The 16959-nt window shown below is 38.0% G+C and overlaps 3 protein-coding genes across 3 annotated transcripts; 1 reads left to right on the forward strand and 2 right to left on the reverse strand.

Moving 5' to 3' along the window:
• Positions 1-157: 157 nt before the first annotated feature.
• LOC141825484 (uncharacterized) lies at positions 158-5101 on the reverse strand. The gene is made up of 5 exons (XM_074712868.1): positions 4876-5101; positions 3278-3387; positions 2832-3203; positions 1692-2268; positions 158-234 (listed from the first exon to the last, which is right to left on the reverse strand). The coding sequence occupies exons 1-5, from the start codon at positions 5099-5101 to the stop codon at positions 167-169; spliced, it is 1353 nt and encodes a 450-aa protein (XP_074568969.1). The 3' UTR covers positions 158-166.
• Positions 5102-6079: 978 nt separating this feature from the next.
• On the reverse strand, positions 6080-9069 carry LOC141823893 (elongation factor 1-beta 2-like). Its single transcript, XM_074711093.1, has 6 exons — positions 8937-9069; positions 8689-8802; positions 7643-7724; positions 6787-6907; positions 6562-6675; positions 6080-6472 (listed from the first exon to the last, which is right to left on the reverse strand). The coding sequence occupies exons 1-6, from the start codon at positions 9020-9022 to the stop codon at positions 6309-6311; spliced, it is 681 nt and encodes a 226-aa protein (XP_074567194.1). The 5' UTR covers positions 9023-9069; the 3' UTR covers positions 6080-6308.
• A 2707-nt stretch (positions 9070-11776) lies between these two features.
• LOC141824439 (U4/U6 small nuclear ribonucleoprotein PRP4-like protein) lies at positions 11777-16108 on the forward strand. Its single transcript, XM_074711729.1, has 5 exons — positions 11777-12604; positions 13463-13919; positions 14062-14259; positions 14336-14417; positions 15565-16108. The coding sequence occupies exons 1-5, from the start codon at positions 11802-11804 to the stop codon at positions 15657-15659; spliced, it is 1635 nt and encodes a 544-aa protein (XP_074567830.1). The 5' UTR covers positions 11777-11801; the 3' UTR covers positions 15660-16108.
• The last annotated feature ends 851 nt before the right edge of the window (positions 16109-16959 follow it).

The raw sequence follows: 16959 nt of genomic DNA on the forward strand, positions 1-16959 counted from the left end.
TAATATATACAGGTGGTATTTTAACCACACTCAACAAAGTGCACTATTTGGATTCGAACTTTAGTTCTCGTATCATACAACAGGGCTCAGTTTGCCCCACTTTGAACGATACGTTTAATCTATAACCCAAAAAGAAAAACTAAAAAAAAAAAGACCTACCTGCTTCCTACAAACTCACCAAAGCAACGAGCAGTGCAAGAACCCACGTTGGAGAATAACTGGCAGAAGCAGCAGCTGCACATGCATTAGCAATGCCAGTAAATGTCAAGTTTAAGAAAACTTAAATTACGAATAGATTTAGAATCAATAAGACGAAATATTGAAAAAGAAATGCGAGTCTAATGCAGCTAAGACTTAAAATAGTTAGTTGCTGGTATTTTAGACAAAATGGTTATATGGATCTAACAATATGGATTTTCAGCAAATATTGAAAACATATTAAAGTATGACTCAAGGAACCTCCCATACGTTCTTCCCAAAAGTAATTTTATGGATCAATATGAATAACTTAAAAAATGGACAAGGAGGATTTATATATAAAAAAAAATTGCTGTAGACAATTTATAATTGACACAAAGACACAGTCTATTAAGGAACGGTATAATTATGAACAAATAACAAAGAGAAACATCCAAGAGGCTCAAACACTGTGAAATGGTTGAATTATGAATTGTATTACAATTTGTATCTCACTTTTGTTGTAGTGTCTGTCGTACATGAACTATTATGAATGAACTATGACCTCATTTGTTTTAAAAAATATCCACATTAATTCATAAATGACATTTAAGCAACCCATAATTTACAATTACTATGTACCTCTACCTTTTCTTTTCCAAAAATCACTACTTTAATCCCTTATACGACTTATTAACCTAAATTAATATAAACTGATTATATATCATACGATCATATTTTTATTGTTATCATACATTCTTAACGATCACATCCTGTCAAAAATATTTCTAAAAAAACATAATATATAATAATTTATGTTAAAGCAAGCTAAATAAGTCATACCAATTACCAATGAATCATCTAGGCAGTCTGTCAAATAAATTTGAGAAAGGCCAAATCTATTCACACAGAAGGTTAACAATGATGAAAGTCAACATTTTCTATAAAACCTGATTTCCATAAAATCTATTCATGGAGGTTCGCCTCCTAATTGCATTGGCATTTAGAGCTAGTAAGATTGAGATTCCTCTTTTACTTTAACATGGTATCAGAATTAGTCCGCACTAGTAATTTTGGGCCTGAGAGTGCCTGCTAAAGGCATGTTAAAAAGAGGTAAATAGGAAGATGAGAGGTAGAAACTCCACCCTTTTAGTCAAGTTCCCCACCTAAATGAATGCATTACATTTTTTGTTTAGATTGGGCTCTTGGTTTTAACAGGTATAACATGGCATTGAAATGATGCTTCTACAAGCCCTAAAGTGTCAATTACATTTTCAAATGATCTAATTTTTCTGTTCAAGAAAAAACTTGCAATTTCATTGGATTAAACTGAAAATGCCATTCTAATTTAATTGGTGAGCCATTGACATGTATCTAGTAAAATAGATAGTGCCTGATCACGCGAGTCAGTATTCTCTCCACTTCTGCCTGTGCGCGCATTGTGAAAAGGAACACAGCAGGTGAAGGTGATACAGGAAGAACGCAAGGAGCTGGAAGTAGTGGATCGTGATTACCTCGTGGAGCAAGTAATTGCGCACTCGAAGGTACAGCAGAGGTTGCTGGTGCTCCTGCATGTGCAGCAAAGTGCTTTGAGGCTGCTTCACGTGCCGCAGATTTAGTCCGAGGAGCCAACGGCGGACTAGCCGGAGTTAAATGATCTCTAGTTTTCGACTTGCTTGGAAATCCATATTGGAAAGAACTAGGAGCTTGACTTTCATGATTGCTATGTGAAGGAACAAGGCCAGGAGATACATCTGTGTGGCGATGATGAACATGATGCTGCCAATGGTGATGCAGCCGGTGACTATGGTTTGTATTTGGTTGTGGAGCTGGACTTGGTGATATTTCACTGCCTCTCTTGGTGAGAGAATGCCGAAGAAACGAAGACAGACGGACCTGCTTTACTGTACCAAATACAGTGTGGTTCAAACCAAGGTTCCCTTCAGAAGAATCCCGGATGTTCTTAGCCAACTGCTTTAGCCTTCTCAGAGAAGGCTGATGATTCCCCACTGCGAGCATAATAGATGTCTGAACTATTGTTGGTGGAGCAACTGTTGACCCTTCCAAATTTGTCAATTTAATGTATAGATTCTGTTTGTTGCGAGAAAAAAACAGAAAGTTAGTGAAGAAGAAATTTATACCATTGAAGGAACCCAAAAAAACGCCTAAATTGCGAACAGTAGATAAAATGAACTAGTTTTAATTGCTGTTCCTAAAATATGGTCAACGGATTCCTCAAGTGAAAAGGGACTGATATAAAACATTGTTGACGAATCGGAATATAAATAATACATGTGCAGCCATAAGCCTCGCATTTTGCACATCAGCTAGTGGGAATCACAAGAGGCATTGCAGCTCTATTTGGAAGGGAAGGGAGGGGAGGGTAAATAAGGGGAAGAAGAATTATCTTTGTTTGGAATGTTTGGAATGAAGTGAGCCCCTGGCCAACAGAGTGTAAGTGAGCCCCTGGCCACCTACCTAGCTACTCGTATCCAAAAACACAACACTGAAACTGGTAGATGGTACATTTCATGACGCTTGGATGAATACTAAAGATATCTTAATATTGCCACATTAATTTGTATTCTTTATTTACCAAAGAAAGCATATTAAATGAACTTGAAAAGGTTAAGAAAAGGAACAAGGAGGCAAACCTCATTGGAAGTGAGAAGAAGCCCAATCTTCATCTGGTCGCTCAATTCTCCAATTTTATCCTCTACTTGATTGATGGGGAAATTCAACTTGAAAGTGAAAAACGTACGTACTTTTTGCAGAAGGAAAATATTTTGTGGAGGGATAATTGTAATTCCTTCAGGGAACTTTAGCACCTCAAAGGATGACGAGTTCCCAAACAAGGATGTGGTCAAGTGAAGAATCGACTGACGTACAGCCAATGACATAAACGAGGACCTGAGAATGCTTAGCGCAGTTGAGGATATGATAGCAGTACTGGGGTAGGGCAAAACTCCAAAAACCACAGTCGTCCAATTTGTATCGCCAAATGGTTCCAAAGAAATAATAGATACCTAATCAAAGTAAAGCAAGATATCAGAACAGTTCACCTTAGAGAAAATTGAAATAAGAGAAACATGAAAAGTACCCATGCATTTGCAACACCAATTTCTTCAAAGATGTCGAGTTGAAGCCTCGGAAGATTGGCATTTAGCATGGAGAGCGACTTTTGGAGTTTGAAGCTTGCAATAATATCAGCTGGAAGAATTAATTTAATCAGCTCACGTGAAGCAGAGTAGTTACTTGTCATTTTATTTGATAAATTAATGGCACTAATTTGAGGAACATGCATAGTATGACTGGCGAAATGTTGAGGAATCTGACAATTAAAGCTTGTATAGATGCATAATTTAAAAAAGAATAACAAAATCGAGTTTCTAATCAATGAAGGTTTCGTTTCGTTGAGAAATGTAGTTCTATGGTTGTTTGACATCTATATTAACATTTTCTGTTTTTTTTTTGAATTTCATGACATTCTACATTAAACAAAGTAATTAGAACAATAACTTAGAGGAATTAAATTGCTTGAGGTTGCCTACTCAGATCATCATCCAGTAGATACTAGATATCTCAGTTTTGATCAATATCCAAGGGCCACGATAACACCCCTACAAATTATTCCGGCAATGTTACTTGGGTGTGTGTGTTTTAAGTGTCAAAAGAAAAAAAAATACAGCAAATTACTGGTTCTATGTTGAATTATGAACATCATAGTCAATCATGAACTGATAACAAACAAACGTTTTGAAAAAACCAGATCAAAATATCAAGGAGCAGCAATGTAGGCTTAAAAATAAGAGAACACACCCAATTGCTACAACCATTCAGAATTTTCCAAATGTTGTTAGAATAACATCTTTACATAACTGGCAATATAAAGTGAAAAATGGAGAAAACATCTACTTTATTCCGATGATCTAGACTACTAAAGGACTAATTTTATTGGAAAGGATCCAGAATGAAAACAAGAAATACGTTTACGATGCATCTGAGCTCAGTATTAAACGCACGCTTGTTTCGGGATAAAGACAAATTAAGGCAATGTACTAACCAGCATATGACGACTCTAAATCAAAAACGAAAGAGAAGGTTTACAGATCGATTGGTTGGCCTCTTAGTTATCAAACAGAGAAAAGAATAGCGTAGTTTTTAAAAACTAGCGCGCCTTTTATATTTTTGCCGATAAAAATAACTTAACTGCCCTATAACTATATACATGATTCACAGAACATGAATGCAAATTAAGTGTATTATAATAAAAGTGGCAAAATTAGAGAGACATCACAAGCCAGCAAGTGCTATCGAACCAGGCAGTCAATAGAACACTCTACTTTATGTTTCTTGATTCATTTCTTATCAACTTTTGGTTCTTTTTTGAATAGGCAATATTTAGACTAGAGCAGATAATAACAACATATTTAAGCTTTAGCTGCCAAAAGAAGTCATCTAAGAACACACACATCCATCGACCAAATTGACTTTCATCGCATACATAGAACTTCCAGGATCTGCAGATAATGAATGGATATCAAGGAAACCCAATCGATGAATTAGCAAAAAAACAGTTTCTTACTACATTCAAAAGCAAGACGCCAACTAATCATCCAAAAGCTAAGAAGAACCAAAACCAATATCCAGTAGTTGGATTCCAAAAATTGGGGAAACAAATTCTTCGTTTGTTCTCACCTGTGAAGGTCGGATCTCCACTATGACCCTTGTGACCGCCGTAATGCCTCAAAAACGGAGGCAGCCAGAAGATTACGGAGAGCAGCATCGCGACGCCGAGTAGCAGCGCCACGACGCAACGGAGCCGTACGATCAGACGGAGCCGGGTACACCCGTCTCCCGCATCATCCTCCGCTGTCGACGCCGGAAACGCCGATTCCAACTGGTTCTTTCCCACCTTCCCCATCGCCACTTCCAGATCTCCTCAGCTCCCATTACATCCCACCCATTCCTCACGTCAATCGATCCAAACCCGAATATGCAGATCCAGGACAGGACCCGACGTAGAAGAAGGACGAGAGAGAGAGAGCAGGACAGAAGAAGACGGGCAGGCGACAGCGGCGAGCGGAAGAGGGCGGTAGGAAAAAGAGCTTTGAGTGCATTTCCCGTTTACTTATTTCGAATTTCAAAATTTTGAAAGAGCGATCGCCGAAGGACGATGTCAAGCCCTTCCAGTCCATGCGGCGTCGGTGGGCCACGAGGGCAGGCCGTTCCATGTGCCGTGCGCATAAATTAAATTAAAGAAACGTAGAAAGAAGCCTGGATCCTTCTACCACCCACATGGCGCGATGGCAGCAGATTGGAATAGCTTCCAAAAATAAACTCGAAGTTGGAAACAAAATAGGACACAGTGGTGGGCACGTCCACTCTGGGTTATTAGTGGGGTATGCTCCTCGCTTGGTGTGTTTCTATTTTATTATCCCACATTGCTTCATGACCTGAAGTGGATGGAATAAGCAGATAGATAGATAGCATGTGGTGGTTGTCGATCGAATGGTCTTCAGCTCAAAGAAAGGGTGTGCATGTGAGCCCTCTCATTACGTATGTAAACATGTTACTTTAAGTAGATTTGGGTTTCCAATTGAAATACTTCAGATTTTATTTACAAGTTTTTATGAGAATTAGACCAAGAACTGATTATGAACTCTATGCTTTTTAGAATTATCGGATTCTCTACCTTTCTTAAGTGGAAGGAGCTGAAGTCTTGAGGCATTTCTCTTATGTAGCTACAATTAACTCGCTTTAAATGACACTAAGCTTATGGAATTTTAACCTTTACCAATGGTGCTAGCCCATCTTTATCGTCTTCTCACAATTTGCATTTCCACGAAAAAATTCTACCTCATGAAAGATCTGAAACATAAAAAACTTCACATCTACTACATTTACCAAAAAAAAGATAATTACTATCAATTCAAGTATCTTATAAATGATCCTACATTAAATGCCTCAAACATAACGGAATGCAAGACTCAAATTCCCTCCAATCGCATCACATGAGAGGAGAAACTAAAGTTGAAGACAGCGAAATCTTTAAAATGGCAAACATTAAATACCTAAAATATAAAAACATTAAATGCGAGAAAAAAGAGTTCTGCCCCTGCCAAATTATATTAAATCTTGTTGAAAGCAACGATATCACAACTTTGGATATACTCATTGCGGGGCTCCTCAGTGAGATATTCTTCGATGAGACTGTCAACTGAGACAAGATCGTCAACAATAGTCATCATGATTTGCAGCTTCTTAATGCCATATCCCACAGGAACAAGCTTAGCTGTAAGAAAAGCCATAGAATCATGTGATGTGGAAGTAGTATTTGATAAGGATTATAACCAACCAACGAAAAAGCACAATGATGCTTACATGCTCCCCATAAGAGGCCAGGCATCTCTACACTTCGAACAGCTTCCTCCAACTTCTTCATGTCCGTCTCATCATCCCACGGCTTGACATCCAAAAGAACAGATGACTTTCCACCTAAAAAGGAAACAAAGTAGCTTGAGATTTCAGTGAACATTTAATAAGAAACACTAAAGAAGGAATTGGAATGGAATATGTAAGAATAAGAAAGGTGAAGAAAAGGCTTACTTTCTTTCTTCTTGGAAGAGGCTTTAACAGCCGCCTCACGCTCCTCTGCTGCCTTCTTGTCTTCCTCTGTCTCATCGCCAAAGAGATCTAGATCATCATCATCATCGCTGCCTGCAGACTCCTGAAATACAGAAGATTAACTAAATACTAAAATATAATCATATTCATGAAGGCGATAAAAGAACCGTATAGCTCCAAATAACTAGAAACAATGCTCCTACAACATGTTTCCAATGTAATTTTTAATAGTGAACTGGGATAGCCAGTTCCAAAGACAACAGATATAGAAAATTGGACACAATTTACTTGCACTAGATGGATTTTTTAGAGAACTTTTGTTAAAGAAATAAAGCAATAGAAAACCTACAGGTAGGAGAAGGTCTAAGAATCAACACATCAACATAGCTTACGAAGAATATGAGATAAAAAAATTATAAGATAATTGAAAGAATAAGGGACAATTGTTAAGAACAATAGAACATGTCCATAGAGCATTATAATCCATACACTACAGCCAAAGAGCTACTACTATAAAAAAAATGCCTTTGTCAAATACATTTGTACCGCAAAACGACTTTTAAAGAAGGCACTGCAGTTGATGAAGATATGTCAATATGAAAAATATTAACAATGAACACATTTTTTGTGTCCTAGTAAGTAAACCTGGAAAACATAGTATCTAAACTTATTTTGGACCAGCCACTCTGATTAGATTTTAAAAAAGTGCTACTAGCTAGCTCAGTTGGGTAAATGAATTGCTAGTGTTAAATGAAGCAAGAAAATGGTTGAAATAAGTAAATTCCATAATGATCTAGGGTAGTTGCCCTGTTTGAAGACAGGACTAGAAGTAGCATACCTTTGAGACCTCAGTAGAAGGTGCAGCAGCTGAGACTGCAGCTTGACTTCCAATTTTAACTCCAAGAGCTTCACCCGGAAATCTGGTAACAAATACATGATGGTCATTAGCACACTAGTAAAAGGAGCATAAGGTGAAAATAATAGAAAAAACTAGATAACCTGAACACACAACAAAGATAGAGAGCACAATTCTTCTGTATGATAGAGCTAAAGTTGCCTAATATCCATTAAGCTGATGATAGTTTTAAGTCTAAGAAGACAACTTTATGTTTCAGGAAAAAAGGCTAATGACAAACAATAGAAAGCCTCTTAATTCCCATGCTTAATCAAGATCATCAGAAGACTGAGGTTGCCGCCTTCATCAACTTCATTCATCCTTTATTACAAATGCTATTCATGCCAAAAATCGCCCTCAAATCTATAGCAAGGTCTTTATAAATCTCATTTCACCACTCAAACTCATAAACAAGATCACACATTTTCCGATTCTAATTTAGAACTCTATTAAACATACAACCCATTCAGCTAGACAAGTTCAACTAATTATACAAAATACAATATTTGCGAAATTACAAGGTAATAACAGAGATCAATACAGTAGATACAGGGTTAACTATTGTATGGCTTCCTGAATTGGGACAAGACCAGTTACCAATTAAAGCATAACTTTAAAACAAATAAATGTTAACAAAAATGAAGGATTAAGGACAAACATAGACAAAAAGAATTAAAAAAATGAAAAATGGTTGACTAAACTCAAATAAACTAGGTGAGTACGTACCTCGTAGAAATCTCAATCAAATTGAACTATAACAAACAGATCTTTAACAAAACATATATAGTGTAAAATCAAGACAAATTTGATAAACCAAAACTCACAAGTTGAAAAAAAGAGATAAGATAATAAAATCAAACATGAAAAACACCCATGAACATGCTCAAACTTCAATTTTATAGCGGAAAGAAAATGAAATTGAGGAAACGAAAAAGTTCAAGTCAGCAACTGATCACAATCCAGGGCACGAAGGCTCCGATCAAACAAACCTTGGTGAAAGAACTCCAGAAACGCTCGCATACCAGCGGCTGACATTGGGAAACCCATCTCCAGGCTTCGTGACGGCAGCAAACACTTTAACATCATCTTTGCTTATTTGATCCCTGAATTAATAACAACACAGAAGCAACAAAAAATCATTTCTTTTGTTTGTTCGTGTATCTACAAATGGAGAACGCGACTACTATAGGTACCAAAGAAAAATATCATAGAACTGAATTAGTGATTGGGAAATTACCCGGAGATATATGTTTTCCCAGAGAGGAATTCCTCGAGAGTTCTGAGACCGGTTTCGGTGTGCAGATCTGTGAAGGAGATCGCCATCTCAACAGCACTGGCACTGGAGCAGCCACACAGAAACCCTAATGACGAAAGAGGGAGAACCTGAGTAGCCGAATGTTATTTATAGCACAATTTCTAGATAGAGGATTTACACAACCTCGTGACATAAGCCCTTGAACTTACCTGGTTTTTCATTGGTAGTTCCAAAATAGGACCTCTGCTGTGGGACCCAGAATAATGGCCTGGCTGCCTGTTTCCTGATCCGACCTAGGGGCAAACCCGTTTCCTCGCCATGCCATGAACAAACCCGTTGTGTCCGTGACGATCTCCAGTCGCTGTATAGTCGTTTCGTCACCATCGTCGCCGACGAGCTTCGCCGCTCTCGTTCCCGCTACTCGTAGAGCTTGTATCCAATACAAACTCCATGGCGGCGATCTATAGCCTCTTCATAATCAACAAATCGGGCGGTCTCATCTTCTACAAGGTCGGTGGGTGGGAGCCCTAGATCCATGAGGATCCGCGCTTCTGAGCTTATGCAAGCTGACACATTTGACCTACACTGCTTTCAGACCCTCACTGGTACTATCACTCGCCATATCTATCAAATTTGCCTTCTAAATAAGCCAACCTTTTTTATTTTTTGTTCGTCTCTTGTTGCATTTGACCTTCATTTCTAGAAAGCTTTTGTGACGGCGCATGCTGTTTGCGCTATCCTTATGGAATTTGTGTATGCAACTTAGTATTGGTGTAAATGTTGTTCTATTGGATCTTCAATGTGTTTGTTGGTAATGACATAATTTATATCTTCAAACAATGTAGGGAAAGTCATCCTATTATTGAGGTTCTATGATATAACAAGCGTGGTGATTTAGTAGAGAACAGACCACAAGATCAGAAGTTGGGCACAAAAACATTCCTTAAATCTGTTCTTATGGGGTAATGATGATGGCATATTGAGTCTTTTTATGATGCTGTATCAAGGAAATATCAAAGAGAATCATCTAGATAGTTTGATCTGTGAATGGAAAGATGATTGCCATACGTTCCCTGAATGAACAGAAGATTATCTTAGGTAGCCTTTAAAAATGATTTAATTTCTCATCTAATAATTATAGCACATAAACCAAAATTTGTGTTTCCATGGCAGTGTTGTCTTTAGAAACTATATTAGCATGAGATAATGCCCTAACGATATAGTGTTTGCTACATGGATATGTTCTTTTAGTTTTGCTGATGTGGATCAAATAGTGGATCAACTTTGTGCTTGTAAATCAATGGTGCTTCACAACAACGTTTTGTCAGGTCTTGCCCGGCCTTGCCTGGTCTTTTCTCATTCACTTTCTCGATTCAGTATATATTTTTTCTATTTCAGATGTTTCCTAACTACCTTAAATAACTTCCCCCTAATTCCCTGTTCACTCTAAAATCTGACTATATCTTGAGTAATTTCAAGAGACGCTGAAATGAGAAAAAAGCATCTTAAGATGATAGAATCATGTCATGTATGGATCCTATAGTACGATCAATTGAATTGGATAAGTTCAAGTCAGGAGGGACAGGGCAAAATCTAAGAAACATTTACTTAAGTATTTGGATCTATCTGACTAGCTATGTAGTTTTTGCATAGAGCCAAATGGCAGATAAATCACATATAGGCCAACTATAACTCTTGGATAATTATTATATTATCCCAGTGTGCTTAGAGTCACAGCTAAATTGTCATTGATTTGAGCATTATAGACACTAGTGTGGTAAGAATAGATCTATCTGAACTCTTAGCCTCTTCATATTTGCAGTGACAGCTTTTTCAATTTCTCATACATGAACAACTGACTTTTGGCTCCATATTACTTTATTTAGACACTATTTCAGAATACAATGTCCACAACATTATGGAATGTGTTGGAAATTGTTTGGTATATGTTCATGTAGTAAAATTGTCCAATTCTTGGTCACGAAGTTGACACCAACATGTTAAGTTCAATTACAAGTTCACCACACAACATAAGTTGTCCATTCACGTCTTAGACCAGTGGCAATCCTTGCTATGGGTGCTAGGAGAGTATAGCATGATGGAGATTTACATAAAGATCTTGTGCAAGTTCTTGGACCTGATTTTTTTCATTCCACTATTTTCTTGAATTATTGTTGCAGCAACCGATAGTGTTTTAAATAAAAGGGTAGTAGGTTCAGCAAGCTTCTCACAGATGGAAATGCCAATTCGGTGTGAACTTTTTGACCTCAACCTCTCTAAAGCAATCCCAAAAGATGGTGTTACATTCTTAGGGAGATAAATTTCTCTTTATTTTTCTTTTCTGTGAATTTTAATCGCAGAGCTTCCAATTTTCTCCTCTCGTTCTTCTTCTGTCCTTGCATGCTCTGGATCGCAACAGTTGTCTTGAATCTTTCCATATGCTAATTCTCATTCTGACCAAATAGCTTTTGAACTTGGCATCTGATAGAATCCTATTTCATGGACAGTTCGTAGCCGTTATTATTGACACAAAATTATAATTCACAGAATTTCCTATTTCACATGATTATTTCATGGTAATAATCTGTTTTCCTGATCTATCTTGATTTATGTTAAACGATTTGCCGTCTACAAATTGGAACAATTCTCTAGAAATTACAAATACTTTTAATTTAAATTATTTACTTTAAATTTTAATGGATCCATCATTTGATCTTAACCCTCCTGGAGGCCCATCACCCAGCCCAATTTGGATTTTTGACTAGCGGCTTCTGCCCTCCGACCTTGCGGACTCATATTCAAGTATCCGTTTGGATCTTCTATCTCCTCGTAGGCTAAGCAGCAACCATGGAGGAGGATCCGTCACGAACCCTAACCTCCACCCTTCCTTCCCTACCGCCGGACCATGTCGCCCCGCTGCACGTCCCAACCGTCGCCGTCGCCGCCGCCGCCGCCCTACCGCCGCCGCCTACCATCGCGCCCATCCCTGTACCTCCTATTCTCCGCGCCACCCGGGCCCCGTCTGTCGGATCCGACTCCGACCGTGAGGGCTCGCTCTCCCGTCCCTCGGCCGACGACTACGAGGTCTCTGAGGAGAGCCGCCTCGCCAGGGAGCGGCAGGAAAAGCTCGTCCAGGAGCTCCTCATGAAGCGCCGAGCTTATGCCATGGCCGTCCCCACCAATGACGCCGCTGTCCGCGCCCGTCTCCGCCGACTGGGGGAGCCCATCACTCTCTTCGGTGAGCGCGAGATGGAGCGCCGGGATCGACTCCGTTCCATCATGGTCCGGCTCGACTTGGAGGGTCAACTTGATCGCCTCTTGAAGGTCCATGAGGACGAGCAGGCTGCGGCAGCGGCTGCCGGTGCCCCTGCTGAGGACGAGGGTCCGCAGCAGTACCCCTTTTACACGGAGGGACCGAATGAGCTTCTTGAAGCCAGAGTAGATATTGCCAAGTTCTCAGTCGCCAGGGCGAAGGCAAGACTCGCGAGGGCGAGGAGGAGGAGGGACGACCCTGACGAGGACGAAGAGGTTGAGGCTGAGTATGCAGTGGATCAAGCAGGTGGCTTCGTCCTTGAATGTAGTGAGATCGGGGATGACCGTCCGCTCTCTGGGTGTTCCTTCTCTCATGATTGCACGATGCTCGCCACAAGGTATAACCTTCTTGCTTAACTGAGTTAGGGATTTATCTTTAGAAAATACATCTCTTGGAAAAAAAAAGAAATTGATTGCATTGGGTTTCTCTGCCAGACATATTAGTACAAAAGTTTGTGTTAGCAACCCATTTTTGTGACGATTCAACTAGGAATTATATTTACTCCTTTCCCTGTGTTGAGTAGCTGAAAAGAGATTACCTTTATTTCATTCATCCTTTCTGGGAAAATGAGAATGGATGGACTATAGATCTTCCTGTGGAGCCCTACCTAACAGTCGGGAAAAGGTTGGCTCCAACAATTTCCGCTGTTATCTTGGTTCATTCTGTTAGTTTCTTTATCATATGCTAGCACACTAAGGTAGTTTGGTCTTCCTTCCTTCTGTCTGGCCAACTTAAGCCAGAATTCTCAACTTTACAATTCAGCCTGAACTGAAGTTTCTCCCTATCAAGTAGCCCATGCTTGATGATCATATGATTTTGTTAGTAAATGATATTGGGCGTTGTAGCAGCATTTCCACAAACATTCATCCAGTTTATAGATTGTTTATATGTTTTGTCATATATGGTCTTGGCTGAAAAGCCAGCAAGCATGGCAGGCTTCATCTGTCATCTTCTTTATGACTCAAGTCGCACAAATAGACTTTGCCGATTTTTTTAACTTTATGTTCAAAAGATTTGATATATTTGTTATTTTATAAAAATAGCAACTATAGAATTCTTCATCTCTGTATTCACTAGATAACAAAAAAAAAATCCCACACCAAAAACAATAGTTCATCAAATTTCAGCTTTAATGTTTGCCTAGATTTGCTATTTATTGTGAATTTTACTTACTGCTTCATTACCCCTTGCTCAGCTCATTTAGTGGAGTTGCCAAAATATGGAGTATGCCTCAAGTAACAAAGGTTTCAACTTTAAAGGGTCACACTGAGCGTTTAACTGATGTGGCATTCTCTCCCACGGAAGATAACCTGGTAGCAACTGCATCTGCTGATAAGACTGCAAAACTATGGAAGAGTGATGGGTCTCTTTTAAGGTCATTTAATGGACACCTAGATCGTCTTGGACGTGTTGCATTCCATCCGTCGGGTAAGTACATAGGAACTGCTAGTTTTGACAAGACATGGAGACTCTGGGATGTCAATACTGGAACAGAATTACTACTTCAAGAGGGTCATAGTCGAAGTGTGTATGGGGTTTGTTTCCATCCTGATGGATCTTTGGCAGCATCTTGTGGCCTTGATGCACTTGCTCGTGTATGGGATCTTCGTACTGGGAGAAGCATTCTTGCATTTGAAGGCCATGTTAAGCCAGTAAGTAACTGACCCTAAAATACATTCCTTTTGGTTCGCCTCTCTCATATTTAATGGTTCGGTACTGGGTTTAGATTCATGGCATCTTCATTTGTAGTTTTGAAAACTTCTGAATTGTCTAATATGTTGATTTATTTGATAGGTTCTTGGACTTAGCTTTTCTCCAAATGGTTATCGCTTAGCCACTGGTAGTGAGGATAACACTTGCCGCATATGGGACCTCAGAAAAAGAAAGTGTGTATATACTATACCAGCTCATTCACATCTTATTTCACAACTGAAATTTGAACAACAGGATGGGTACTTTCTGGCTACTGCTTCATATGATACCAAAGCAATGGTATGCTTGTCATAAATAATGTGTGAAACTCTGTGTCACTTTTATATGTCTATTTGAAATTCTTGTTTGGTATTAGGTTTGGTCAGCTCAAGATTTCAAGCCTATTAAAACTTTATCTGGTCATGAAGCTAAGGTTACGAGTTTGGATATCACCAGTGGTAAGTTACAATGTCTTATTACAAGGTTTGATGTTTCGTATATTGAATGTACTACTTAAACCAATTCTTATGTAGGTGTATTGTTGCATTATATATTGACATACCTGTAGATGAAGTCTAGTAATCAATTTTTTTGCCTGTAATTCTTATATCTGCAACAAACAATTAGCCTGGATCCATTGGTGTATGTATAACTGGTTCTATCTGATCTTCAAAAATGCATCAGGTGATCAAATCATTCACATGACTTAGTTTCACTTGTTGCTATACTTCCACCTTTGATGAGAATTTTTTTTTTTTGTAACTCAGTTGCAGGAACCTCTACTGCAGTGAAAGCTTTTTTTTATTTATTTTAAATTCATCCTAATCTTAGTTTGCTAGTACATGTGCTAGTGCCAACTATAAAGAGTGATAGTGTAGTATTTTGCTGATGCTAATTTTTTTATATTGTAACTCTGTCTGTCTTGCTCTGCTGTGCGTATTTGCATAAGTTAAATTGTTAACCATCCATTATGTTAATATACATCATCCTAGGTGATTACTATCAATAAGATTTATCAATTGCTTACTAAAGAATCTATATATTTATGCCTTTTTGCAAATACGGCAGCATGATTCAAGTCATTACGTTTTGTTACATGAAACATTGCCATAAAGTACCTCCATCAGTTGACAATTGTTAATAGTACAGACACTTGGCCCAATGATTCATGTCACCTTAATTTAAATTTGTTTGGCTACTGTCCGACCATCATTTTAATGCTTTATTTTTCACACAATAAATTTATTCTCTTTATTTCCACTTGGTTGGAGAATGCTCCTGCCGTATATTAGCATAATGAGGTTACTCCGAAGTTTGTCTTCAAACATGAAATTGAGAAATTTGAGTCCAAGGATTATACAAAGTTTAGATGCATGCACACGTTAATAAATTTTAGTTCTGCCAGATTACTCAGGTGCCCTTGGTATAAATAGAGATCTCTCTGCCCATCTATATGGGAGAGTAGTTCATCAATTTTTTCTTTTTTCTTTTTTTACTCTTGCTGATATATCATAAATATCACTTTTCCAAATCAACAACTTTGTTTTTCCATGCCTACATTTTTGTCATATTATATAACAATTGTTGATTTTTCTTGTTACTCAGATGGGCAACAGATAGCAACTGTATCGCATGATCGTACTATCAAAATTTGGTCCAGCAGAAGCAACGAAAAGAAGAATGATATGGACTTGGATTGAATTCTGTATCTTGCAGGTTCTTGCCCTCATTGAATCACATGGTTGATGTTGATGAAAATGCACTGGTTTCGTCATCTGATCAGTTTTTCCTGCCGGTCTGTCTTATTGAAGCTATCAACTTTAGGTAAAAGTTACCACTTTGGTCTTTAAACTCTTATGCTAATACGACAGACAAGTGTAAGAACCCAAGGCACAAAGTTTATGTGAGCTTATTCAGTTGTGAAAAGCTCTTAAACTGTCTTAAGATTTGCTGGCAAAACTGTTGCTGTTGTTGTAGTTCCGGAAGCTCATCATGTATGCCATCATTGATTACAAGAGACTCGAGTCTGAGCATGACTCGAGTAAAAGTATATAACCTCTTGGCTTACTATAATTATGTCAGTTTGTTCTGTTCTCCTATGGAAAATTGGATTGGAGATGATAAAGGGCAACTTCTTGTTGAACTTCAATTCTTTGTTACACTTCATTTTAACTTCTTTCACCGTTCTTTTTTCCTTGTAGCAATCAACTTGTAATCGATGTGATAGTTCTAAGTTCACAATCCAGAATAATTAACTATTCTTAACTTAAAGATAGTAATAAAAAACTAAAATGTTAACTTTAAAATGTTTTTCAAGGTCTGATTAGCTTTACTTTGGCAATAGGATAACTTGAATAATTATTTTTGAACTTTGTATATGATGCATCAACAAAACACGTATGCATCTATCTAAATTTGAACATATAATTTGTGCTTAAAGTTTCGTTTCAACCAAAGGATTCGTTGTGCAATCTGATAGACTTTCTTCCACAAATTATTTTACCGAGTTAGTAGGGAATATGTATTAAGATATCAGCAGCACTTTGATATTCTCTCTGAACTCTGAAGTAATCTACGGGTTCGAATGAATGTCAAAATGCTCTTTTGTAAAAGCTTCGCGTTGTCTTGTTCTTACACATGCCGACATACAATCTTTACCTTTGAATAATCTAACTTTTAATCTTAATGAATTTTACATCCATCAAGGTTCTTTTCCTTTGAAGCAGAGATATCGCACAGAAATAAAACAAAACAGTTTAGTAACATTTTTCCCTCTTCTTTATTTTCTTTCAAGTAAATAAGAGAAAATTAATGATTTTGTTTCATCTTCTCTCCTTTCCTTTCTTAATTATCTGTCTTCAAATAAACACAATACTAAAACAAATTAACACAGTGTTCAAGAACGAGTTATCTTAGTGGGAAAGTTTGACGCCCAAAAGTTAAAAGTCATACACTTTTGACTTCGACACTAGATTTCGTCCGAACTGATCAAAGTCTTCT

The sequence above is a fragment of the Curcuma longa genome, chromosome 3 (assembly GCF_044706935.1).
Source record: "Curcuma longa cultivar G26 ecotype Majalengka, Jawa Barat chromosome 3, ITB_CL_G26_1.1, whole genome shotgun sequence".
Lineage (NCBI taxonomy): Eukaryota > Viridiplantae > Streptophyta > Magnoliopsida > Zingiberales > Zingiberaceae > Curcuma > Curcuma longa.

Coding starts and splice junctions, on each gene's coding strand:
- LOC141823893 (XM_074711093.1), bottom strand. CDS start 9,022: ATGGCGATCTCCTTCACAGATCTGCACACCGAAACCGGTCTCAGAACT. Junction 8,803..8,936: donor GGGAAAACATATATCTCCGG/GTAATTTCCCAA, acceptor TTATTAATTCAG/GGATCAAATAAGCAAAGATG. Junction 6,908..7,642: donor CTTCTACTGAGGTCTCAAAG/GTATGCTACTTC, acceptor TCTGTATTTCAG/GAGTCTGCAGGCAGCGATGA.
- LOC141824439 (XM_074711729.1), top strand. CDS start 11,802: ATGGAGGAGGATCCGTCACGAACCCTAACCTCCACCCTTCCTTCCCTA. Junction 12,605..13,462: donor TGCACGATGCTCGCCACAAG/GTATAACCTTCT, acceptor CCCCTTGCTCAG/CTCATTTAGTGGAGTTGCCA. Junction 13,920..14,061: donor TTGAAGGCCATGTTAAGCCA/GTAAGTAACTGA, acceptor TTTATTTGATAG/GTTCTTGGACTTAGCTTTTC.
- LOC141825484 (XM_074712868.1), bottom strand. CDS start 5,101: ATGGGGAAGGTGGGAAAGAACCAGTTGGAATCGGCGTTTCCGGCGTCG. Junction 3,204..3,277: donor TTGGTGTTGCAAATGCATGG/GTACTTTTCATG, acceptor TACTTTGATTAG/GTATCTATTATTTCTTTGGA. Junction 235..1,691: donor GCAATTACTTGCTCCACGAG/GTAATCACGATC, acceptor ATGCATGTGCAG/CTGCTGCTTCTGCCAGTTAT.